The sequence below is a fragment of the Pelobates fuscus genome, chromosome 1 (assembly GCF_036172605.1).
Source record: "Pelobates fuscus isolate aPelFus1 chromosome 1, aPelFus1.pri, whole genome shotgun sequence".
Classification (NCBI taxonomy): Eukaryota; Metazoa; Chordata; class Amphibia; order Anura; family Pelobatidae; genus Pelobates; species Pelobates fuscus.
Genome location: NC_086317.1, coordinates 296523380 through 296550222, shown reverse-complemented (window position 1 = coordinate 296550222; position 26843 = coordinate 296523380). Strand labels below are relative to the sequence as shown.

General features: G+C 36.8%; 1 protein-coding gene across 1 annotated transcript in view; it reads right to left on the bottom strand.

Annotated features, from left to right (window-relative positions):
• CFAP47 (cilia and flagella associated protein 47) overlaps window positions 1-26843 on the bottom strand; it is a 356049-nt gene that overhangs the window by 210787 nt on the left and 118419 nt on the right. The window contains exons 35-38 of the mRNA XM_063457869.1: window positions 26243-26340; window positions 24927-25043; window positions 23342-23476; window positions 14930-15042 (exon numbers count right to left, since the gene is read on the bottom strand). Coding sequence (XP_063313939.1) covers window positions 14930-15042; window positions 23342-23476; window positions 24927-25043; window positions 26243-26340 — 463 coding nt within the window. The remainder of the gene's footprint in view (window positions 1-14929; window positions 15043-23341; window positions 23477-24926; window positions 25044-26242; window positions 26341-26843) is intronic.

The window sequence follows — 26843 nt, the reverse complement described above, 5'->3', positions numbered from 1 at the left end:
TGCTGGACTGCAACTGATTTTTTCACGTATAACTATGATTATTTACATGATATCATTATCATACATATTGTTTTTGTTTGTTAGAAATATAAGTACGGCATTAATGACAACTCTGTGTACTCATCTGATATTACATTTATTCTCCCAATTAAAAATAATATAATATATGAAGTCTATGATCCACTTTTTTTTAATATTGTAAGCATTGAGTACTTATGTTAAAATAGTTGTCTCCTATCTCCAGCCTTCTTGATTTGTGTAGCTGATATATAAAAATGAAATCAACACAGCCCATTAGCTCTGAGCAACACACAATCTTTCCAATCTTTTATAGCTGATGAAACTATAGTTCACATTTTACAGAAACACTGTTAAAAGTAAAACCTAAGAAAAGAAAGATCTTCTATGTCTTTCATTGGAAAATAAAACTGAACATTTTTAAAATACTTTATTTTTAAAAATATGTTTTTAACTGGTGAAATAATCCACACATTAACTAACGTACAAACTCTTTGAAGACTTCAGCAAACTCAGCCAAGACCGCTTTAGCTACTAAAGCCATTCATGTCTCAGCAGTATTTTAGTGATGAGCTCAGTCTCAAGGGAACATCTACATTAGACGATGCTAAAGTAAGGCACAGAAAATGTTTCACATTTTTGACCTCTACATGAGAAAACTTTGCAGTGTGCATTCATAACTCTACATACAAGAATGTTATAAGGGATCACTGAGATAGCTAATGGATTTCTTATCATAGTCTCCTACTACAAATCTTATAGTGGATTTTGTTCTTTGGAAAAAGTGATGGCATTTATATGAGGCTAATCTGTGCAGCCGGAAAAGAGATTCTTTTTCACAGCAATAGTATCCTTAGCAAGGGCTTACGAACTGTCAACAATGAAAATCTGTACAGTAAAGAGAAGGTAAGCACTAGGACACATTATTATCCCTGTTGATTTCTTTGACATGTGGTAAAAGATATAAACAAAATTGCAAAGAGTATTATTGCCCTGTTTGGTTTTTATTTTCGCATTTTAATATTATTCATCATAATATTAAGATGGCTTTTTTATAGGAAATGTGCCCTTTTTAACCTATTTGCTTTGTAAAAGTAGGTGTGTTTTGATTTTAGTCTCACTGTTTGCATAGAATGTTAGCAGAAGTATCATCAGTAACACCGTTTCAAGGTGAATGCAGTTTATTCAGACGTACAACAGGTTAAGTGCGGCAGATGCAGCACTTGTAAATTCCAACCTTGTAAAACATTAGATTTAAAAAGTAACACTACAGGGGAGTCTTTTAAAAAAAAAAAAAAAAATTAAGCATTTTATAAATTGTCAAAGCAAAAATGTATTGATGTAGCCACCCCCCACTTGAGAGGAGGCGACATTGAAAAACGATTAGCCATGAAAGAAACCGAATGGATTTATAAATTAAAAACCTCAGTTCCTGATGGTTTAAACACAGACCTAGACATTCTGATTTTTATGGGCTGATTCCATTACAATTTTTTTTTTAGATTGTTATAGATTTTTTATCATGTATATCTTTTATCTTGCATGATTTTTATTATGTATATTTGTTATGTATGGATTTTTTATTCATGGACTTCTTTATCTTGCACTACCCCGGCTTCACTATCCTGAACAATATTGTTTATCTTTAACCCCTTAAGGACCAAACTTCTGGAATAAAAGGGAATCATGACGTGTCACACATGTCATGTGTCCTTAAGGGGTTAAATACGAATATCGCTGCTGTATCGCTTATTATTAATTACCTCTCTTGTTTTTCTCCTCTTTTTAGGATTTATTTTATATTCTCTATTTTTTTATATGTATTTCATATATTTTGGCTATACCCTCCTGATGACCTAATTTTAGGATATTCCTTTATTGATTTTATTGATTTTAGAATGTATATAATTTTCTTTGAGAGATCACCATGTTTTTCATGAGAGATTGTTATATTTTGATAGCTTATTTGACTACTATGTATGTTTGATTCACATATCTATGCTTATCCTTTCTTTTTTGTACTCATTTTTATATACATATATATATATATATATATATGTATACCTTTTTGAATGTACACACACACACACACCCACACACATATATATATATATATATATATTCCTATACAGTCTTTATTACCTTTTGGCAATTTAAGATGCCCTTTACATATATTAGATATGTGGATCCAATGTTTTATAGCATCGGGTCAATGACCGGCTTTTTGAATATGAGTCTGGGTCTTGTCTTTTTTGCTTATATCAATAAAGTATAGCAATAAAGTGAGACGAAACGCGTTGGGCATACCCTGAGCCCCGAAAGGATTTCAACACACAGTGGAGTAAGCATTGTTCCATTCATCTTCCGAACTGAGGGTCAGTGAAGGAATATTTGCGGACACACAAGACTACCACTGCAGACTGTTATACCTGGGGAATCAGCCTATTTGAGGCAAAAACGTTTATGCACATATTGATTGGTTTCAATTGTGCCACAACATTTGTGAGTGTCCGATTTTAATTTGTTTTATCAATTCTTTGTAATTAAAGTTTGCACTTTGATGTTTTCCTTCCTTTTTCATGTGAGTTCTTCCTGCTCATCTTCCATATGGTAACTACATCTACCACTCAGTTTGTGATAGTGGTGCCCTATACTGTATTTTGACTTTGTTCCTATACATTTTTTCTTGTGCACTGGCACAACAGGTTGACCTGACTGGATCTAGAATATAAGAATAATTTGGATATGATTATCTTCATTTTCTCTAATACACTCTATTGAACAATTGTTCCCTTAGGAGGAAGGAGATTAAATGGATCAGAGAATTAAATAGCCTATGGCCTACAGCATTAACAGAGATTCTGTTTTAAGTGAATTTATATAAGTACAGCTTTTGAAATATCAGAATAATTTGGGTATGATTCCCTTGATCTCTTATATGCTCTTTTGAATGGTTGTTCTCATTAGTATTAATATAATAATTTTTTTGTCTTATACATTTCTCTTCTTTTGCATATATTGAATATTGAAGCTGCAATGAAATATACAAAATATTTGGATACTTGACATCAGCAGCTGTTCCCACACATTCATAAAAGGATTTTAGTAATTTCCTTCATTAAAAAAATAAAAATAACATTTATGTAAATACTTTATAATTTGATATATTGCTTCATTTCAAAAATAGTTTTGTTTTAAAGGAACACTATAGGGTCAGGAACACAAACATGTATTCATGACCCTATAGTGTTAAAAAACACTATCTAGCCCACCCTCCCCCCGGTTCCTCCTAAATATAGTAAAATCTTAACTTTGTTCAAGTCTGCTGGTGCTGGCTCTGCCACTGATCTGCCTACTTGGCCGACATCATCAGAAGAAATGTTCTCATCCATCCTTAATGCTCTTTCATAGGAAATCTTTGAATTAGCGGAGAATGTAAATTTTGATGATCTTAACCATATGCCACCCTGGCCAATCAGCATCTCCCCATAGAGATGCAATGCATCAATGCATCTCTATGAGAATAGTTTAGTGTCTCCTTGCAGAGGGTGGAGACACTGAATGTCAATGCTGCACAGTGTACAGCACCGCTCCAGGAAGCACCTCTAGTGGTCATCTGAGGAGTGGGCACTGGAGGTGTCCCTAGGCTGTAATGTAAACGCTGCCTTTTTTTCCCTGAGTATTGTGTGTCAATGTGTCTCTGAGTGTCTGTGCATCTGTGTGTGTGTGTGTGTGTATGTGTGTGTGTGTAAGTATGTGTCATTGTGTGTGTCTGAGACATAGGATCATAATAAATCCAAAGGATGCACTCATTTTTATAAAAAAAAACTGTAATGGTTTAATGTGATACAAAAATCATTACATCCATATAAATGATCTACATTTTCTTGCCCATAGGATTGAAACACTGATCATTTTCATGAATGTAACTATTTTTTCACAAGACCTATGAGTGCATCCTTTGGATTTATTAGGATATATACAAACAATGTGTTTTTTAATGTAAGCATGTTTTTGTATGGAGTACATGTGTGAATGTTGGTGTTTGAATGCAGATGTGCATTTGTATGTAGTATATACACAGCCACACAAACTGACACACATGAAAATTCACAGTCACACACATACATACACTGACACAGATACACACATTGACACACCATTAGATATGCAGACACACAGATAGACACACGTTACACATACAGACACACATAATGACACATAGTTACACACATATACCCACACGGATACACACACAGAGACCCTAGGCCCGCATCCTTGGTTAAGATCATCAAAATTGACAAAGCATTGTGAATGGCTGAGATCATCACTTCTGAGGATGTTGGCCAAGGAGGCAGATCAAGGGCAGAGCCAGCACATGAGTATGTGGTATGCACTTGCTGTATCTCATCTGGTGTTTACTTGCTGCAGGCCATCTGTGTGTAATGTGTTTGCTGTGTGTCATCTGTGTGTGGTGTGTGTCATGTATGTGCGGTGTGTGCTCACTGTGTATTGTGTGAGTTGGCTGTGTCATGTGCATGTTTTTAGCACTGACTGTGATTGGTTCAAGTGTGGTGTATGCTGGCTGTATGTGATATGTGTATGGTGTGTGCAGGCTATTTGTGGTTGTGATAAACTGAAACACACAGTCAATGACACACTGACCCATATACAAACACACTGCATACTGACACACACTTGGATTGTTTCACACACAAAGACACTGCAGACTGATACACACATCCACTAACACACACTCACTGCCCCATACACATAGATGAGGGATACAGAGCAAGGAATATTTTTTTACTACACGTCTTCATGTTGACTCTTGACTAGGAGTGGAAGCAGCACACTTGTACAGTTCAGATAGAGACATGGGCAATATGACACTCTAACCATGTTCAAACATCTCTATCATTGTACTGCTTCCGCATCTGGTAGCAGGACAGTTCAATAAACTCTGAAACAACTTACTCTGCATGGTCAACCCTTGTTGGCCTGTCTGTTTGATTGACACGTGATCTGACATTCTTCAACGGCAATCCTTGCCACAGGTCCATTCCTTTTTATCCTACCCACCAGTGGCCAACTTCATGGAATGCCGATGTTTGGAGTTTGTGTTACTGTTTAAAATGAATCTGTTTTATCAGAAAGTGTGAAGGCAGAGAGATGTGTGGCTAGGACGATAAGTCACATGATTTACACACTTAAACCACTTAATTAAGCTGAAGTGATTTAGGTGTTTAGCCTGACCCTTTATTAAAAGAATAAAGCATACATATTTGCATATGCACATGCATATATACTAACACTTTTTTCTTAAAGAAACAGGAAACACTTCTGAGAAAATTATTTTTATCAGAAATGATTTATGTTCCAACCAGAATGGGTAAAAGGTGTAAGGTATTTAGCATATCACAATGTTATGTGTCTATTTTATTTCCACAGCAAAACATAAATCTGCATTAATTGACCATGTAAAATGCGAAAGTACTAGAACATTAACTCTTAATGGTTCTTACTTATTCATTAGCATTAGATGAATAAAACTATAAATTGATTTCCTTTTTCTGACGGCTGCAATGTAAACTATAAAGCTAACAGAAACTCTCTTATGACCTAATCTATAAGTATTTTTTTAATCAAATTATTGGTGACTTTTTTGTAACAGGATTCAGGTCAGATCTTTTTCTTTCGACATTTGTAAAGGTAAAAGCTTAGGTTTTTTTATACAGCAAAATCTAGACTAAACTAACTGATATCGTAACATATAGAAGTTAAAATGTCAAACAGGGAATTGCCATGCAATTCTTTTCCTGAAAGCTACAGACATGTGAGTCAAATAGTTGGCATCCTGCTACCTTTAAGGAATCATATTTAAAGTTCAGTAGGTGTGAATGCAACAAAGATCTTTAATGGACAATACTGAAATCAAGGAGTGCTGCCTCACATAGATTAACTAATATGTGAATGCAATTTTCTAAAGTAAGAACAGGAAAACAATGACTGACAACCAAAACCTGTAACAAAAGTCATTTTTGGAATCAGAATTTAAAGGACGCTTGCCTTATTCAAAATAAATGTAAAAAAACAAACAACAGTAAATAAATTATTATACAAGCAAACAAATCACACCAACTTGCACGTTAAAGTTTCTGACTAAATATCACAACTATCAGTATGTACAATCAACATGCAATTATTATTGTGTTTATTTTCTCTTTCTAATTCACTACCGCACAAGTCTCAAGAATGATCTTAAGAAATGTTTCATTTGTCATAAAAAACATGTTCCAAGTAAAACAAATTTGGAGAGGGGAGAGGGGGTTAGTGATAGTGATTTTCTGCCTAGATGATTATTGCTTTCTGGTTGCTTTATCTCTTTTTTTCAGTAAATTGAGAATGTGCATCATTAACAAAATAGTGGGACTATCACTCTAGTAAACACTATTAGGGCATTACACAATGACCTCTGCAGCACTTCTGTGTGGTAGCTACTGATATCTTCCCATAATTATGTTTTATAAATATTAAGGACTATTATTATTACTATTTTTTTATTCACAGAGACCACCTTTATATCTCTAAGTGGCTTTAACATTTTATTGCTAACATTACTGTTATCTTTTTATCACTAATACATTGTATAACACTGTTTAGTAGATTCACCCCTCCTGCATTTTTTCACTGCTAATTTCATATTTTACATAGTTAAGTGAGGATATATCTCTTTTTAGAACGATAAGTGGCAGTAACTATCTCCTGGTACCAGCAACTTGATTTTTTTTCTTTTTGCTATCTATATTCGTTTTAGTATTCTTTTTAACCTAAGGTGTGGGTTAATTTACTGGGATTTGAGAAGTTACGTGCCTCTTTGTGAGACCACTATATAACATTCCTACTTATCAGAAAGGAAACACATTCTTTTCTGGTGACTCTTTACTTTTGATATCTTCCCATGATGCTCTGCACTGTGCGTCTTTATCCTATGACGTCAGCTTTGAGGACAAAATCATCAGACGTTTCTCCTGTATTGCATTTCAATTCAAATGGAAAAAACAAACATACTTTGTGTTCTTTTGCATTGCGTTAAGCACACTTTCATATAGCTATTGGAATGTGTGAATAATTGTAAAGTGGAATTTCCTCTCCAAAATAGTCAGACTGTCAGTTATATGAATGTATTCTCACTATTTTATGACTGTCTGTTGCCTATCAGGGCTTTTGATGTTGAATCACTAAATGATGGGCTTTTTCAAGAAAATGAACTGAAAAACTGAAAATCAACGGACATTTGCAAACTGGTGTGAACTACACAGTGCTTAGAGTATTCTGAGTCAGCTCTTATTACTAAGAGTGGGATATATCAATATACAAATATTTGTAAAAATCACTGCTGCTGTAAGACAGTCAACAATGGCTGCCAATCAGATACACTTAGTTCTGGGTTTTCATTGTCAATTTGTACTTATTGTAGACAAACTATTGTGGACATGCACAATAGTGAAGTTTTCTCCTCCCAGAGAGAGAACTGAGCTGTAGAGCTGTACATGGTCCATAACTAAGCTGTGAACAGGACTGTATATAAACCGACAGTAGCAGTATGGACACTATGAGTTTTTTTGAGCAGTTCAAATCATCCTATGTAATAACTAGAACAGATCTTTGGGACTAAAATACATTCACCTAACCATCTCCTGGGATAGGATCAGTGCCTCATTCCCCATACACACAGATTGAGACACTCTTGGTGTGAAAGGAGCCTCCTGCATCTGCAGACAGACCCACAAACCATTGCAGTGGAGTAACCTGTTTTATTTGCCATTTTTCAAATGCACTATCTATCTATCTATCTATCTATTTATCTATCTGTCGCACTAGACATTTCACAGCACTACAGAGTAAAAAAGCAAACAAAATTATCCCAGATGTTGTACACCTATACTAATGTGTGTGAAACTGCATTTTATCTTTGGGTATTCTGAACCAATCTCATTGTAAGCTATGAATGATCATTACTTATGGTGTTACATTGTGCCATAAATCAGAATTGAGAGGGAGGAGAATGATCAATTAGAGTAAAACAGTCAAATCAGCGAACTCTCTTCCTGTAATGCAAAATAGAATGCCAGACAGGAGCTTAAGGAGTTTTTTTACTCTCCTGTGCTGGAAACATACCAATACTGTACATCAAAAAGCATTTATCTATAATAAAGGCTGTAAAGTTCAGCAATTCTCATGCATCACAAGCATTTCAAATCGTTCTGCCACATTTTCTTCTGGCAAATTAGCAATGACATTCTGTGATGACAGTTAGATATGAAAGCGTTTTCTTCCACAACTAGATTGTGTCTTCTAAAGACGTTGAAATAAAAAAGTAAGGTATTAACTTGTCAAAAACTCAAGCTGTTATTTTAAATTATAATGTGCTTTGGACAAAAATTCATTACAGACAGCCATCGGAAGGTAATGTTAATGTCTGCCGATGTAAGACAAAAAAGTATATTAACAGGTAATAATAATTCCAGATCAATAACTAAATGCATTACCGTTATGACCACTTTATCATATTTTTAGATAGTATTTTAAGGCTGACTCATGGCTAGGATTTTCTGCTATAAAATTAAGTGACTCTTCAAGGTCATTGGTTAAATCTACTATTGCACTGCTCAGTTACAAACTACACAATAATGATGTATAACTGAGCAATGCATTGAAGAATTATTCATTCCTTAAGGCTTTGGGACTCAAATTGTTAAATGAATGTAAAGGCATAGCTTAGGGTGATCAGTAGAATCACACGCCACCTGTTATCACATTGGAGCAACCATGATGTCTCATTAACAACCAGCATGACAGACTAAGCGAGGCAGCTTGCTTAAGATATGTAGTACATATAGACTGCTAATTATATATAATTTATCTTAGGAGACAGGCTGAGGAGAAAATTAAAAAGCATAGCAAATGAGTTAACTTCATATAAAATCTATATATAAAAAAAATTAAATGACTTTTATCTCCCCCCTCCTCCCCCATTTCATTCTTTTGTGAAATCACAGCCAACTTGTTGTTTAATTGTTTTCAATATGGTTTATAGAGCTTTATACTCTTGTAATTTTATATAACTGCCTCAACCGCATTATGATTCTAAATACTGTTTTTGTTGAGCGGTTTTGTCAATCAATATTTTATACAGGTTTTGGTAAACCATATAATATATGAACATTTAAGTAATGTGCAACTTGCTGACTAGCAAATAAGATTGCATACGATGATAGCACCTCATTTTGTTATAATTGTAACAAGAAAAAAAACAGTACTGCATAGTACTGAGATGATAGCATATTACAAAACCAGACTTGACATGCATAGAGACATCTCTTATCATAAGAAAGAGTATAAGTTTATTGGTACTATGCTGAAACAGGGTCAAACACAGTTGGTGAGCTTTACTAGAGATATAACTGCTTGGATACTTGAGTATGGTACCACTGGGTGGAAAATAGACAGGTTGCCAGTACAGAACACAAGAAAAAATTACTTCTACAAAGTTAGATTAAGATAGATTAGATTATGAAATAATAATAGCTTAAAAAAAGTTTTGGGAAAAAAAACCATAATGAGCAGCCTAAGGCTCACAGTCTCCAGCCTTATATAGGCAATTCCCTTGTAGGGTATCAGCTCCTAGTCACTGGCACAGTCCCAATATTACATCCGCTCCAACTGCCCTAGGCCTCAAGAGAACCTGCAAGCATTGCCCAATGATTCGACTACTTGCAGTGCCCGGTGCCTTGGTTCCTCAAGAGAAAACGTGATTGCAAGCTCAATGGCGTAGATCCAAGGACCTCTAATAGCATGAGCTGTGCTGAGGGAGGAATCCCCTAAAGACTCAGCCCAGGAATTGGAGAACAGTAATAGGACGTTTTGAGTAGTCGGTCTGTAAATTTCGGCTTAGGTTCTGGATCTTGGGTAGGGCACAAGCTGCATAGTTGTACAGTGTAATCCAAAAGCAAAGACAGAGCTTGTCAATTCCTGCATAAGAGCAAAGTCTCATGCTGCCAGCAAATGGTGAGCTGTGTCCTGAAGATTAAAGTGATCCATTCCAGTGGGGACCAGGTTGATCCCCACCAGTCCAAAGAGGTGGGATGGAGACCAAAGGAAAGCTGATGCAATGCAGGGGATCAGCCGCTTCCCCATGCATTTAGTTTATATAAATATATAAATACTATATATATATATATATATATATATATATATATATATATATATATATATATACACACAATACACAAGATCCAGTCTAGCACACTCACCTATCCACTAAACAGCAACTTCAATGTTAAAAGATTTTATTTGTTTGTTTTTTTTTAAAACACCTAATCTAGGCAAAAATAATGGGGGTTTAGTTACATTATATGATATGATGTATAATTTGGCCCCCAGCAGCACCCCCATTTATGCATGTTCAGGTGAGTGCAGCCAAACCCCCCTTGTTTCATAGTTTGCAATCACTATGTACACACACATTGCATTCACTATACACACACTCACACTGCATTTACTGTACACACAAACTACATCTCCTACAAACTCTGCATTCATACAGAATGCATACCTTTCAAACACATGCGTATCCACTATACAAACCTGCAGATTGTCCTCCTTTACCAACATTCAGTGTGCATTCTGGAACGCCCGGTCAATCTGTAGTAATATTAAATCAACAGCTATACACAACCTTGTCATCTCTAACTCACTCACAATACTGGCACTCACTGAGACCTGGCTGTCCCCCTCTGATACCGCTACTCCTGCTTCTTTATGTTTCGGTGGACTACAATTCTCCCACACTCGACTGTAAAGGAGGCGGTGTAGGCATCCTTCTCTCCCCTGAATGTACCTTTCAACCTATCCTCCCTGCCCCTGCCCTTTCCTTTACTTCTTTTGCAGTCCACACTGTCTGCCTTTTTAAGCCCACTCTTTTAAGAATTGCCATCATCTATCACCTCCCTGGTCATCCTAGACTATTAATTGAACAATTTTCTTCCTGGCTACCACACCTTCTCTCCTCTAGCACTCCCTCTCTCATACTTGGGGACTTTAACATCCCAATCAACAACCTCAACTGCCCTGATGCCTCCCGTCTGCTCTCTGTAACCTCCTCCTTTGGCCTCACACAGTTGTCTACTTCAGCAACTCATACAGCAGGAAACACTCTTGACCTCATCTTCACCAATCTCTGTACCACCTTTAATCTCTCCACTGTTCCATTTTCTTTTGTCTGACCACCATCTGCTAACATTTGACATCAGCATACCCCGTACCCAAATTTCACCACCCTCAACTCTCCAATCTCGCAGAAACCTCAACTGGCTTGATCTCCAGCATTTCTCCACCAAACTCCAAACACTCCTTTTACCCATCCCAAATCTAACTTGCCCTAACTCTGCAACCTCACTCTACAACTGAACTCTCTCCTCTCAACTCTACATCATGTCACCTCCTATAGTTAAATGCAGAAAGCACACCCAATTACAACCCTGATCTTCAACAATCTCTGTACCACCTCTAATCTCTCCACTGTTCCATTTCTTTTGTCTGACTTCCATCTGCTAACATTTGACATCAGCATACCCCGTACCCAAATTTCACCACCCTAAACTCTCCAATCTCGCAGAAACCTTAACTGGCTTGATCTCCAGCATTTCTCCTCCAAACTCTCCTTTTACCCATCCCAAATCTAACTTGCCCTAACTCTGCAACCTCACTCTACAACTGAACTCTCTCCTCTCAACTCAACATCATGGCACCTCTTATAATAAACGCAGCAAGCACCCCTAATTACAACCCTGGCACACCGAGCAGACTCGTTACCTCCAAAAATGTTCTAGAACTGCTGAACGCTGTGGGAGAAAGTCTCACTTTGCATCTGACTTCCTCCACTATAAATCTATGCCGTGCTCCTACAGCCTGCCTCTTTCCGCTCCAACCCCACCCCCTCCACCATTCTACACCTGCTACAGCAGAAGAGATTTCTGCTCTGCTACCGTCCTCCAACCCTACCTGTTACCTCATATCTCATCAGCACTTTGTCTCCCTCTCTTGCTCCTCCTCTCACTAAAATTTTCAATCTCTCCCTTTCCTCTGGCTCATTTCCCTCACCCTTCAAACATGCAACTGTAACCCCAATTCTGAAAAAGCCCAGCCTTGACCCCAACTCCCCATCCGTCTACCGCCCTATCTCATTACTGCCATTTGCCTCCAAAATCCTTGAGAGAGTTGTGTACACCAGACTGACTGACTTTCTTGAATCCAAGTCTCTGCTTGACCCCCTTCAGTCTGCATTCCGCACTGGCCATTCTGTCAAAATGGTTGTGACCAAAATATCCAACGATTTAATTGCTGCTAAATCTCGCGGCAATTACTCTATCCTTATGCTCAATGATCTTTGTGCTGCCTTTGACACTGTTGACTATCAACAGCTTCTTCACATTCTCCGTAATTTTTGTCTACAGGATACTGCTCTCTCCTGGTGCTCTCCTACCTCCCTGCTCTGTCAGTCCCTGCATTGGCTTCCAGTTAGATATAGGGCTCAATTAAAAATTCTGGTGCTTGCTTGCTTAAGTCCCTACATAATGCTGCTCCAACCTACCTATCCTCCCTGATGCACAAGTATGTCCCGTCGAGGCCCCTACGCTCTGCCAAAGACCTACGTATATCCTCTGTCCATACTCCCACCTCTAATGCTCGCCTCCAAGATTTCTCCAAGGCTGCACTTCTTCTGTGGAACTCCCTTCCCTTCTCCGTAAGACTTTCACCCAGTCTCCACTCATACAAAAAATCATTGAAAACTCACTTCTTCAAGAAAGCATATAATTTAAACAGTTAGCAGGTTTTTTTTTTCCCCCAGCCTCCATGACTCCTCTCCTGCAACTGTCAAAAAATGACCTACCAAGCCCTCAGTGAATACTTTTCTAACAACCTACTTCATACCCTTACTTTTACCTTTTGTGTCACTATTCCCCACTCCCTCTAGAATGTAAGCTGAGGGAGCTGGGCCCTCCACCTCTCTGTTCATGTACGTCCAGTTGTCTGGTTACAATTACATTGTACAGCGCTACGGAATGTTATGGCGCTATATAAATAATAAAATAATAATAATAATAATATTCGAGTGTACATTTTTAGTTTATTTTAGAATATAGGAAGCATTTATTATTTTGCGCCCCATTAGCATCCTAAAGCCTCTATACCACAGCACACTACATCCCTTATACACACACACATGCACATTAAAGGCCCTAGACACATACACAAGAACACTACAGCCTCTATACGCATTCTTTTACAGTGCAACCCCATAGACAATTACATACACGACACCCTCCTGACACACACACATTCCTACCAACATTTTAAATGGACAAAGAGTGCCACTTTAGTTTTAAGGGCGTGGCAAGGGACAGGACTGTTCGGAGAAATTTTAGATAAATGTAAATGTTCAAATGTAATTTAAACAAGAACAATGTATCTTATTTGCAAAGACTGACTTCTAAACACATCTATAATAGTTTTAAAGGCACATTACTGTGAATGCTATTGCTCTGGAGCTCTGCATTATGTATCTACTAGAAAAGAGTTGCATTATGATACGAAATTGGTACAGAGGCAAACGGTCCTAATATATTTGTTGGCAGGTATACACATCATCACACTCTGGGAGGTATACTCTCTCTTTCACTCCACAGCTACTAGACACATACATACACACACATACAATCGTAACAGCCCACACATACTTTACAGCCCCTGGACACACAAGCACACTACAGTGCCTAGCCCTTAATGTACACTACACTACAAACAGTTGTATCTACGTATACACAATATCACAAGCAGCCTCTTCAAACACATACAGTAGCACAGGTAGCCTTCCAGCAGATGCAAAAAACTATTTTACATATTTTTCCTAGTCTGGCCCTGTATCTATCTATCTATCTATCTATCTATGATATATCATATACATATCAAACAGCTTTAAAATATTAAGCTAGCTTTAAAGTTCATAAAGATAAAAAAATAATAATAATAAAAATACCTGACTTAAGCAGATGTGCTAAGCTAATAAATTGCATCCAATAGATGAAACTGATCCAACTTCAACTTCATTATTAGCAATTCTGGTTAGTGGGTGCTGGGTTAAGGACATTCCAAGGACTACCAGCTTTAGTTAAACTGGGTTACACGGCCGACAGCCTAATAGCACCACCACAAATGATCACCTTTGAAAATTTCTATCAAAGTGAAATAAATATATATATATATATATATATATATATATATATATATATATAAACATAAGTAGTAAAGGGCTTGCACTCATGGTCGTTTCACGTAATAACATTTCTTTATTCCATATTCATGTAAAAACAGATCAACGTTTCAGCCCTCGTCCGTGGCTTTCTTCAGGATCAATGCATATTGATTGATCCTTAAGAAAGCCACGGGCAAGGGCTGAAACGTTGATCTGTTTTTACATGAATATGGAATAAAGGAATTTTATTACGTGAAAAGACCGTGAGTGCAAGCCCCTCACTACTTATGTTTATATTCTTGGCAATTGCTACAAGATGCACCCGGCATATATATATACTGTTCTTTCATTTAAATGTGTAATGTATGATTACTTGAACAGTGGCAAGGTTATTCACCACAGTGAGAAAGTTTAGGGATTAAAATTTAAGTCAAAAAATGCTGAATTGGGAAAATTATCCAAGTCAGTTTGGCTATTTTGGTTTGCAATTTTAAATTTTCTTTGAATCTACTTTGAATTCCCAACAATTCACTCCCTAGTGAATAACTGGTATTATGTTGATTCCAAACATATTAAAGAAAATAGATTACTTACTTTGGAGCAATTGTAATTGTGTTCCCCTTGGGCAGAGAGAAATCAGCTGACCCTTTCCCTATAATTGTAGCATTGTACACTAAGGGTTTGCTGCTTGGATTTTTCACACAAACCTGTTTCAGCAAAACAAAAACAACAAATTAATTAATATTTACTGCTTGCATGTAAAGCTATCAATCATTCAAACATGTAGTTCAAGTTATATCTGTTAACAAAACCATACTGAATTATTCATTGCAAACATTGCAACAATGTTAAACAATTATAACAGGTTTTTTTTTGCCAAATGCTGATCTGTTCTAATAATGCTTGACATGACATTGCAAATTCCATTAAACACAGAACGGATTTCCAGAAGCGATTACCCAATTGTGTATTTTGAACTTTTAGACATTTTATAAAATCAACAGCAATGATAAATACACTAAATTTAATTTTATATGCAAAGTTTACATGGAAGATTGGATTCTTACTTGTTCTTACCACATACTAATGGTACAAGGCAGTTATGTCCCCTGTTCCCTTTATTATGTATTCTGTCGATGGAACCCCTGGCCAAACGAATTTGGAATGACCCAATGATAGAGGGTGTTGCGATTGGTGGTGTTACTGTTAAGATCAGGCTCTTTGGAGAAGATATTATTCTGTGTTAAATGATCCCAGTTGCTTCTTTTGATTCCTTGATGTACATAACAATTTGGGTATGTTTTCTATTATAGACTAAACAAAACTAAGACTTAGGCTTGGCCCTTTTATGTTCCATGGCCTCTCATGGATGGCTTGATGGATACATTCAATTTTGAGAGAATGTACTTACATGTGGCTTACTTGGGCATTAGCTTGACCAAACACCTGTCGAACAAGCACGCATGTAACTTAGCAAAAGTCTATCCAAAACTACAGAGGGAGATGGATTGATGGGGGGGGAAATAGAGATATCATTGTTCGGTAAGATATATTTACTAAAAATTAATATTCTCCCAAAACTATTATACATTTTAAGGGCCATACTATGATCCATCCCACTTTCCTTTTTTAGGAAACTTAAAGGGACACTATAGTCACCAGAACAACTACAGCTTATTGCATTTGTTCTGGTGAGTAGAATCATTACCTTCAGGCTTTTTGCTGTAAACACTGTCTTTTCAGAGAAAATGCAGTGTTTACATTACAGCCTAGTGATAATTTCACTGGCCACTCCTCAGATGGCTGTTCGAGATCCTTTCTGGGTCATGGCTGCCTAAAATGCATCTAAACATTCAGTATCTCCTCCCTCTGCATGCAGACACTGAACTTTCCTCATAGAGATTCATTGATTCAAATAATCTCTACGAGGAGATGCTGATTGGCCAGGGATGTTTTTGAATCATGCTGGCTCTGCCCCTGATCTGCCTCCTTGTCAGTCTCAGTCAATCCTATGGGGAAGCATTGTGATTAGATCAGGCAACCACTTCTGATGATGTCAGCAGACTGCTTGTTTTTCTGAGTCTAACAGCATGCAGAGTTACAGCGTCAGGCTTATACTATATTTATGGAGGCATGAGGGGCCCAGGGGGGGTTAGATGGTGGTGTTAACACTATAGGGTCAGAAACACATGTTTGTTTTCCTGACCCTATAGTGATCCTTTAATTCTGCTCTAATAAAGTATACCGGTCAGATAAACCTAGTAGGATCAAGTTATTTGCACTGCAACATCTCAGAGTAAATGGTGGTTTGTGTGTTTGATTTCCAAAATTATTATTTTGCAACGAATAACAACGAATAATTTAAGTTTAATCTGACTGTCGATCTTCCTCAGTGGTTATTAATCGAAAGAGAAAAGTCAGTTCCACATTTGATTAAAGAACTTTTATGGTTATCTCATAATTTGTGCCTTAAAATCAGGAAAATGCTCAAACAGCTAGGACAATGTTATTGACTTGGGATATCATGTTTAGGCAGATAAAGTAAATTACTTTGTGGTCCAGGCTATGCCAGTGTCCATTTTAAAATATGATACTCCTGGGATTGATGTTGGTTTCCGGGGGGCCAGGGGGCTCGCTTTACATAATATGGACGATTTCTTTTAAAATAATTAATTGTTACCATTTTATAAATTTAAATTAATGCATGATTTAGAATATTCAGATGCCCCTAATTATGAGATTGTAGTTTTCAGATTGAGTGACATATTTGAAGTCACAACTAAAAAAAAAATCATATTGATGACCCAGGAAGGAAACATACTAATCATTGTGTTATTCCTATAATAATGCTAAGCCTCTAACTAAATTGGCTTATATGGAAGTGTGGGAAATGGATCTCCAGAGAGAAATATCTCTGGATGACTAATTGGCTTTTCTTTAAATCTGAAAAGTATCACCCAGTGTTCGATTCTTTTGGAGAACCACTATAAAGTGTTATATGGGTGGCATCTGACCAAATCCAGGCTCCAGAGGTATTCTCCAACTCTACAAATCTCTGCTGGCATGATTGAAGGCAAACAGACAAATATTCCCATATGTGGTGGCATTGTCCATGTTCACAATTATTTTGGAAAAAGTCCATACAATAATCAGGGATATTACTCCTTCTGTTGTGACTCTGACTCCATAACTATGTTTGCTTTATGAAGAATTTTTGCTTGATTGCAGCTTATGTGCCTCTCTTTTTACAAATTGTTCTGTTTGTATGTGCAATGTATCCTATTTACCACCAATGCATGTAAAGCGCTTTTCTGATTTGTGATAGTTTACGACACCTAATTTGACACAATGTCGTGTTTTTTTATAAAGTATATGTTGTCAATTTTACAATAGATGGATTCCCCCCTCTTTCTTTTTGTTTGTTTGATTTATTTGTATTCTTATTTTTTATTCTGTACTCATTGCTATATGTTTCATTGTTTTACTATGATTATTATAAATGTTAAAAATGAAAATCTTGCAATAAAAGAAAATTACAAGAAAGTTAGAATCCAACATGCATTCTCAGTACAGAAAAAAAAACCTGAAACCTTAACTAAGTAAGTACTTTATGCATAAAAAATACTTTACTATAATGCAAATGTATTTTGTGAGTAAAAAGTCACATATGTTATTAATTCCAATTTATTTACTCCACGACTTGTTAATGCTGGTATTATACTGAATTCTCTGAACTAGGTTCATGTTCAGTGAAAAACCACACATATTAACACAGGTTGACCTTCTTTTCTCTTGTTACATTTACCTTCTTTGTTAAATCACAAAGTCCTTCTGAAGCCCCTGGACTCTCCATGACAACTACAATTATTTTAATTCTGACTTTTTTCAGACAGGATGCTTAGAGGAACAATCCAATCACACTAAGTACTACAGCCCAGTGTAGTTGCTATGATGCCAAAAGTGTCCTAGCATCCACCCAATGTAACTTATGAAACTGTTTTAAAATGACAAATCACCATTGTCCACAAGGCACCTGCACTGCATCTGGTCTTCTCCTGCATGAGAAGCTGGATGTCTTCAAAAAACTAAAGCACAGTCAATGCAGGCCAACATGAACCAAATGAGAGCAGACCATACAGAGCTATCTGGGTTTTCCTGAAATGAGAATCTAGAAGCATGGGCTGCAGGTGCGGGTACTCGGCAAGACTCAATTAAGTTGTTTTAGAACAGTTTGACAGATTACACTGGGCACTTCTGGTGGAGATGGTCCTTAGAATGTTGCTTTAATCTTTCCTTACTCATATAGCAGCAAAGAAAAAAACCATGTAAGCAAACATGAATAGTGCACCCAAATAAATGAAATACTGTTGTAACCATCACAATGTTACCTTAAAATAAACTATTGCCATTTATCAGTATTACTTTATGCTGTCATTTCAACATTATTGTTTAATTTTAGAAGTCTTGTATTATTCGGGAACTTCTTTTTATTACAGCATTCTTATTGACCTATGTATTGATCAGTTTAATTTAAATATCTTTCCATATACTATATATATAGAGTCATGCAACGCCAATTTAGAGTAACCATTGAAGTACAGGATTTCAGGCTACCAAGTATCATATTGGGTGCCAAAATACATAAATGTTTATCTGGGTCTTTGCAATATATGAACTGTATACATCATCAGTCAATAGCCTCCACCCATAGTACACTACCCCCACCCCATTTATTTATTTATTTTTAGCCCCCCCCCCCCCACCCGCTGCTCATGGGTGGAAGCTGGTAGGGATACTAGGATATCTCCTCCACATTTCTGCTTCATAGCTAGTGATTCACTAGTGCTTATTGCATATTATTATCCTCAGTGCTAGCATCACTTATCTTGAGTGGGTTGGTAGTTTCTGGCTTTCCTTCAAATGTTTCTGTACTGTAATTCAGAATTTCTTTAGAGGTTGTACCCAATGGTGGTACTTGTGTAATGCCTCTCAAGTGCTTATTGCTTATTTTGATTCTCAGTACTGGCAGTGGTCATCTTGCATATGGTGGTACCCATGTTTGTCAACCAATTTATGAGTGCACACATTTTGGTATTTAAAAAATGTCTAGTTTAAGAGCAGTTTCCATTCACAGTTGGCAGACAGCTGAGAGGTTGCACACTTCAGAGTCTGCTACAACAATTTTTAACATTTGTATTTGTAGGTGGCATTTTTATAACAAAGTGTTGTTTCCGTTTTGAAACCTAAACATTTATAATGAATACCAATTGTCTCTCTTATATATGTGCTAATAAACAATATGTTTATACACTGCCTTTATTGCTCATTTATAGTCAACTTAAATTACGTCTTGAAATTTTTTTTAAAGTTTGCTATGGCTGGAAAAAAAAAGGACTGACCCTAATTGCCAAATGTAAATGGGAATTTGGATATTCTTGACTAGCAGTTTTCAGCATCTTTAGAAAAATCAGTCAATAAGACTGTAATGAATACTAGTTTATCGGATGTAGGAATCTTATTTACAGCATTTCAACTCTAAACGAGTTTTCTTCAGTGCATGTATCAGGGGACTGTACGGTATTATACCATTAAGGACTTTATTTTCCACAGTTACTTATACTATATTTTATTAATTTTTTGTTTTAATAATTGTTACATTTTTTACCGATGCTGCTTTTATACTAGATCACCTGTGCTATTGGACCACCTATTCCAGACTTCTACCTCTGCTTCTTAGACACCTTTGAGCTATATATTCAGAGCCTGGCACGGCTCTATAATATGTGAGTGTTAATCTGCACTAAATGCTTTTGAGTTTTACTATACAGTACAGGGAGTGCAGAATTATTAGGCAAGTTGTATTTTTGAGGATTAATTTTATTATTGAACAACAACCATGTTCTCAATGAACCCAAAAAACTCATTAATATCAAAGCTGAATATTTTTGGAAGTAGTTTTTAGTTTGTTTTTAGTTTTAGCTATTTTAGGGGGATATCTGTGTGTGCAGGTGACTATTACTGTGCATAATTATTAGGCAACTTAACAAAAAACAAATATATACCCATTTCAATTATTTATTTTTACCAGTGAAACCAATATAACATCTCAACATTCACAAATATACATTTCTGACATTCAAAAACAAAACAAAAACAAATCAGTGACCAATATAGCCACCTTTCTTTGCAAGGACACTCAAAAGCCTGCCATCCATGGATTTTGTCAGTGTTTTGATCTGTTCACCATCAACATTGCGTGCAGAAGCAACCACAGCCTCCCAGACACTGTTCAGAGAGGTGTACTGTTTTCCCTCCTTGTAAATCTCACATTTGATAATGGACCACAGGTTCTCAATGGGGTTCAGATCAGGTGAACAAGGAGGCCATGTCATTAGATTTTCTTCTTTTATACCCCTTCTTGCCAGCCACGCTGTGGAGTACTTGGACGCGTGTGATGGAGCATTGTCCTGCATGAAAATCATGTTTTTCTTGAAGGATGCAGACTTCTTCCTGTACCACTGCTTGAAGAAGGTGTCTTCCAGAAACTGGCAGTAGGACTGGGAGTTGAGCTTGACTCCATCCTCAACCCGAAAAGGCCCCACAAGCTCATCTTTGATGATACCAGCCCAAACCAGTACTCCACCTCCACCTTGCTGGCGTCTGAGTCGGACTGGAGCTCTCTGCCCTTTACCAATCCAGCCACGGGCCCATCCATCTGGCCCATCAAGACTCACTCTAATTTCATCAGTCCATAAAACCTTAGAAAAATCAGTCTTGAGGTATGTCTTGGCCCAGTCTTGACGTTTCAGCTTGTGTTTCTTGTTCAGTGGTGGTCGTCTTTCAGCCTTTCTTACCTTGGCCATGTCTCTGAGTATTGCACACCTTGTGCTTTTGGGCACTCCAGTGATGTTGCAGCTATGAAATATGGCCAAACTGGTGGCAAGTGGCATCTTGGCAGCTGCACGCTTGACTTTTCTCAGTTCATGGGCAGTTATTTTGCGCCTTGGTTTTTCCACACGCTTCTTGCGACCCTGTTGACTATTTTGAATGAAATGCTTGATTGTTCGATGATCACGCTTCAGAAGCTTTGCAATTTTAAGAGTGCTGCATCCCTCTGCAAGATATCTCACTATTTTTGACTTTTCTGAGCCTGTCAAGTCCTTCTTTTGACCCATTTTGCCAAAGGAAAGGAAGTTGCCTAATAATTATGCACACCTGATATAGGGTGTTGATGTCATTAGACCACACCCCTTCTCATTACAGAGATGCACATCACCTAATGTGCTTAATTGGTAGTAGGCTTTCGAGCCTATACAGCTTGGAGTAAGACAACATGCATAAAGAGGATGATGTGGTCAAAATACTAATTTGCCTAATAATTCTGCACTCCCTGTATACACTATGTGTCTATTATTGTTTTGTCAATTCTATATATGAAAATCTACTGTACGTGAGATCATATTCACAAGTATAACTATTTTTATAATTTATATTGCTCTTTAAAAGATGTAAATACTTGGTATGTTAACATGCAGTGTGTATTTTATGTTCACTATTTTGAGGTGATGGGGTAACACCACGTCACTCAATACTGCGCAATTTCATTGGAAGCACCATACACTTGCTCTTATTATTATTAGGAATCTTATTTAATTTCCTTTACCTCAAAGTAAAATGATTATAAAAAATGATATACAAGAGATATTTATCCATTACATTTTTCAGCAATTAAAGCTACAGCAGCTAATTTGTGTGGACAGACCAGATGGGCTAGTCTTCGCTCACCACATGCATCAATGAGCCTTGGATGCCCATGACCCTGACACCAGTGCACTGGTTGTCTTTCCTTGCACCGTTTTTGGTATGTATTAACCACTACATACCGAGAACATCCCTTAACAAGTCTTGACATTTTGAAGAGATGTTCTGACCCAGTCACCTAAAAACCACTGTTTGGTCCTTGTCAAAGTCACTCAGATCTTTTCACTTGTCCATTTTTACAGCTACCAATACATTCTATAACTTCTGTCCAATGCTCCCCAATATATCCCACCCCGTGACAGGTGCCACTGTAACAATATAATCAGTTATTCACTTCACCTGTCAGTGATTTTAATGCAGTGGCTGATCAGCGTATATACATATAAATACTACCGCAAACCCATTAGGGACAAGCAAATGCTACATGGGTATCACCAGTTTGAAGTATGTGGGCTTTTTTTCAGTGAATTTAATCCCTTAAGAACCAATGGGTATAACTGTGCAGACATATAGTACCTATAGATCAGTGATTCATAACAAAGTACTGAAGGCACATCATCAGCCCAGGATCTGTCATTATGGGAAATGCCTAAATCCGGGACTGTTGGAGTGTCTTAAAAACTGGGTTGGGAATCACTGATATCGACCATGTGTTAGCTTGACTTATCATTTTATTAACCATAGACCTATGTATATTGGCCTGTATGTGTAAATTGAAAGGGATGTTCCATTTTGTTATGCCTAAGCAGATATTATTTATTCTTAATGGGTTAAACCTGCAGGGTTAAATGGCAATTTAAGCTGTCTATAATACACTGATTTCAACAGCAGTTTTCTTTTCATCTTAATTAAATATTCAAAGCAAGTCAAACTACAAGAAGAATACATTCATGCATATTCTTCTGTGGGTGCCAAAAGAAAATCTCCAAAATTGCTAGTCAACCTGCTCATTATTGTTTTCCTTTGAGGATGAAACTTTCCAATCAGCACTTTACTAGGTGCAAATTCCCATATCATTTCCATAATAGTTTAGTAGTACTGAAACTAAAATTATCCCTATAAAAGTTATATGAACAAAACCTATCTATTGAAAATGTACTTGTCCATAAATAAATATGCCAACAAGATGCATTCTCTAACCATGCACACAACTAAATGACTCCTCATTCATTTGGTACTAACTGAATGAGTCTGTGATCATTGCCATAGTTACTAGTTACCATCATAATAAGCAGTGACACTTACCTGTCTTGAAACTGTCTCATGCAGAACCCCATTGAATTCAATCGTATTTTTAGGCACATACAGTGGCAATTTTTCGTGCAAGTAGACACACAACATAAGCAGCAATATTGGATTTGGATCACAGATGTCAGTTGCCTTTAATAATAGACATTAATGAAATACAAATTAATAAAAAAAAATCTATAATTTCTAACTTTCAACATTTATAGTATTAATGTTTTATAATACATGTTAAAAATAAACCATTCAAACTATATCATGCATGCAACATCTAAAATATCCAACAGGTATAAAGTCCTGTCAGTAGCCGGGACAACATACAATAATTGCAATTCAAACTACAAAGGCAGTGTACCTTACCAAGTTATTATCAATTAATCTATTTGCTTTTGCACGATTGTGATTCAGTTGAGTCTATTCTATGGACCTATCTCAATTTCTCTTCCTCTCTCAGAATCTGTTCTTCTTTTCTTTATTTCTTTAAAACATAAGATAAAGTAGGGACTACTTTGTCTTATGTATTTTTCCTACGTCTGCCTTTCATTGACACAAGGAGGAGCTTAAGTCAACTCCATTTCCTTTTTTCCCATCATACTCACCTTCCCTCCGTGTTTTTGCGTAAACTCCATTCACCATTCCCGAATGTCCTGTCATGTAGACTAGGGTGCCGGCAAAACGGTCACATTTCGTCAGATGAAATTAGGTCATTATGTTTGATTCTGAATTTTATTTGGAAGAATGAAATTCCAATCTGGGCCGCAGCTGCATCTTGCAGCCATTTAGTAGATGGCCCTCCAGATCCCACAAGGATTAGGGAGCTATCTACTAAAAAGCTGAAAGACCAAAATGAGTCTTCCAGCCAACTTTACTAATACTAAGAAAAAAATACTTAGTATTAGTAAATAAGGGGGGGTAAAATATCCCTCCTGTCCCTACTCGCTTTGCCACTGGCTGCTCACTGTTGTAAAAAAATAAAAAATAAAATAAAAAAGGGGGACCTAGCACAGTGGTGACATAGTGTCCCCTCCATCCCCACTCATGCCCTGTGAGTGGGGCTATTCAACTAAACGGGGGATCTAGCATCAGCCCCAGGCAGTACCCAGGTATTTATTTTATTGCTGTGTGCTGTCAACAGCAGTGTGCAGGACTGCTAGTTAACATAAGCCATTACTAAGACTGTGGTCAGGAGGCTGACACTCTCTTACTTGCAGTGCAGTGTTTATATGAGCTGTATGGAGAAGGTCATTAGAAGGAGTTATTGTAAAAATCAATAGATGAATTTAATAGTCACTACCATGCACCAAGGCAGACCTCACTGCATACACGATAAAATTACATGAGTCATTCAAGGTTCAGGCAAAAAGAATGAAAATAATAAGAGTGGGTGTTCATAATTTTTTTTTCTTGCACTATAAATTCATGGATACATGCTTTATTGCTTCTCAGTGATCCATAGAATGCTTATCAGAGAATATTGTGTTGTTTTTACAAGACCATTCTAAACGTAAGTGACAATAAAAATATTGTCATTATATAAAATGCATTTATAAAACATTTCTCTATTGTATACATATCTAATTAGTACCTGTATGTCTATTTTAAGGTTGATTGCACGTAATGCATTGACAAGGATCAGGCAATTATGTAGACATTCTTCAGGGCTTTCAGGGTTGGTATACATGCATGTAAAGTGAGTAGAAATCTGCGGAAATAAATCATCAAGAAATTAATTACATACAGTATATGGCCATCTAGAAAAGTCAGTAGACCATACATGATGAACTAGGATGATGAACAGAAGTGGTATAAGACAAGACAGGGGTGTAGTACAATTGCAACAAGATCTAACATGCCAAGGGCCCAGGGACTATGCAACACAACTTTTAGCTGCAATCTACCAGCTGCAAATCAATTGGCACATATATTTCATACATATATTCATACTGACTTTTTGGTGCACTGTATTTTTTTACCTAGGGCACAAGGAAAAAATTCCTTATCTGAGTGTCCCTAGTCTCTGTCTGAGTGCAATAAGAGTGGAAGCAAGGAAAATTGGGAAAAGTCTTCAGCCACACCTGCGCACACAAATGTTTGCAACAGTGAGCGGTTGAGAAAATATTAATTTATGGTGGGGAGGCCTTTCTCTTGGTTTTGTATTATTGCAAAAGTAATAAAAGCTACAAGTAAAAGCATAAGAAATAGTCAAGGGCATGTTCACCATTATTACAACATAAATTAAGATAAAAAAAAAAAGCAAGAGCATAAATTTCAATTTAAATGACCAAAAATAAGAAGTAATTTATATTAATAAAAATATTATTATCAGTTAATAATGTAATTATGTAAGCTCAGCTATTATTCCATAAAAAATTATTTTAACGCATCATACAGGTTTACTCCCTTAAACTAGACCAGTTAAATCCCCCCCCCCCCCCAGTTTTAGGAATCCTGAATGTTTAAGGGTTCCATATTTTAGAATATACACAGGTTGCTTGATTTTCACTAAAATTGAGAATTTAGTGTGAATGTGTCGTAACACTAAATAATGAGAATATGAAGGGACACTATAGGCTCCCACACCCTCATCTCAATGAAGGGATCTGGGTGCCATGTCCCTCTCAGTTTATCCATACAATTTAAAACATTGAAATGCTTCTGAAATAGCAATGTTTACATTGCAGGGTTAAAATGCCTCTAGTGGCTGTCACATTGATAGTCATTTAGAGACGATCCCGTAGAAATAGTTGAGTGAACTCACAGAGACGTTCTGATTGACACAGCTTGGCGTTTTGCAGCCCATGCACACTAGCCTCTCAATGCTTTCCTATGGGAAAGCATTGTTTTGGCATAGAGTACAAGTTCAATTATATTAAGTAGAAGTATATTAAAAATTGTACTTACTAAATATGGACAATATGCTGCCACCTGAGCCGAGAGTACAAGACCATCTAAAAGGTCTTTATCAAAGTTCATTATCCATCTTGTGGCTGGTACATCACCTAATAAAAAAATACATTTTTAAAACACAATTATACTAAAGGAATAGCAAACAGCAAAGTGTTCACACAAACTCCTATTTCGCTTTAAGGGTGAGAAAACAGATGAAATCTATAAACATTCAGCATATAGCAATATATGATTTGTTTCCTAAAATATCCATAAGCAAAGATTATCTTTCAAGGTTAGCAATCATCTTAAAACATCTTCATAATCTCTATATCCTGCTGCAGTGTACCTGGTATAAGCCTGTATCTCCCTCCTCCCTGGCTCTAGCAAATCTACTTTTTGCCAATTGCTGCAGGGTTGTATGAATGCAAGGCTGTGTTTTTTATAGAGTTAGTATTTGAATACTGAGCTGTGCTTCTGAGTAATGTTGGTGTTTGCATAGTCATCTGTATTTGTGTACAGTGTTGGTGTTTGAATGCAGTAGTGTGTTTGGATGCAGTGGTATTTTTCTTTGCAGGGGTGTGTTTTTGTAGTGTCAGTGTTTGATTGCAGGAAT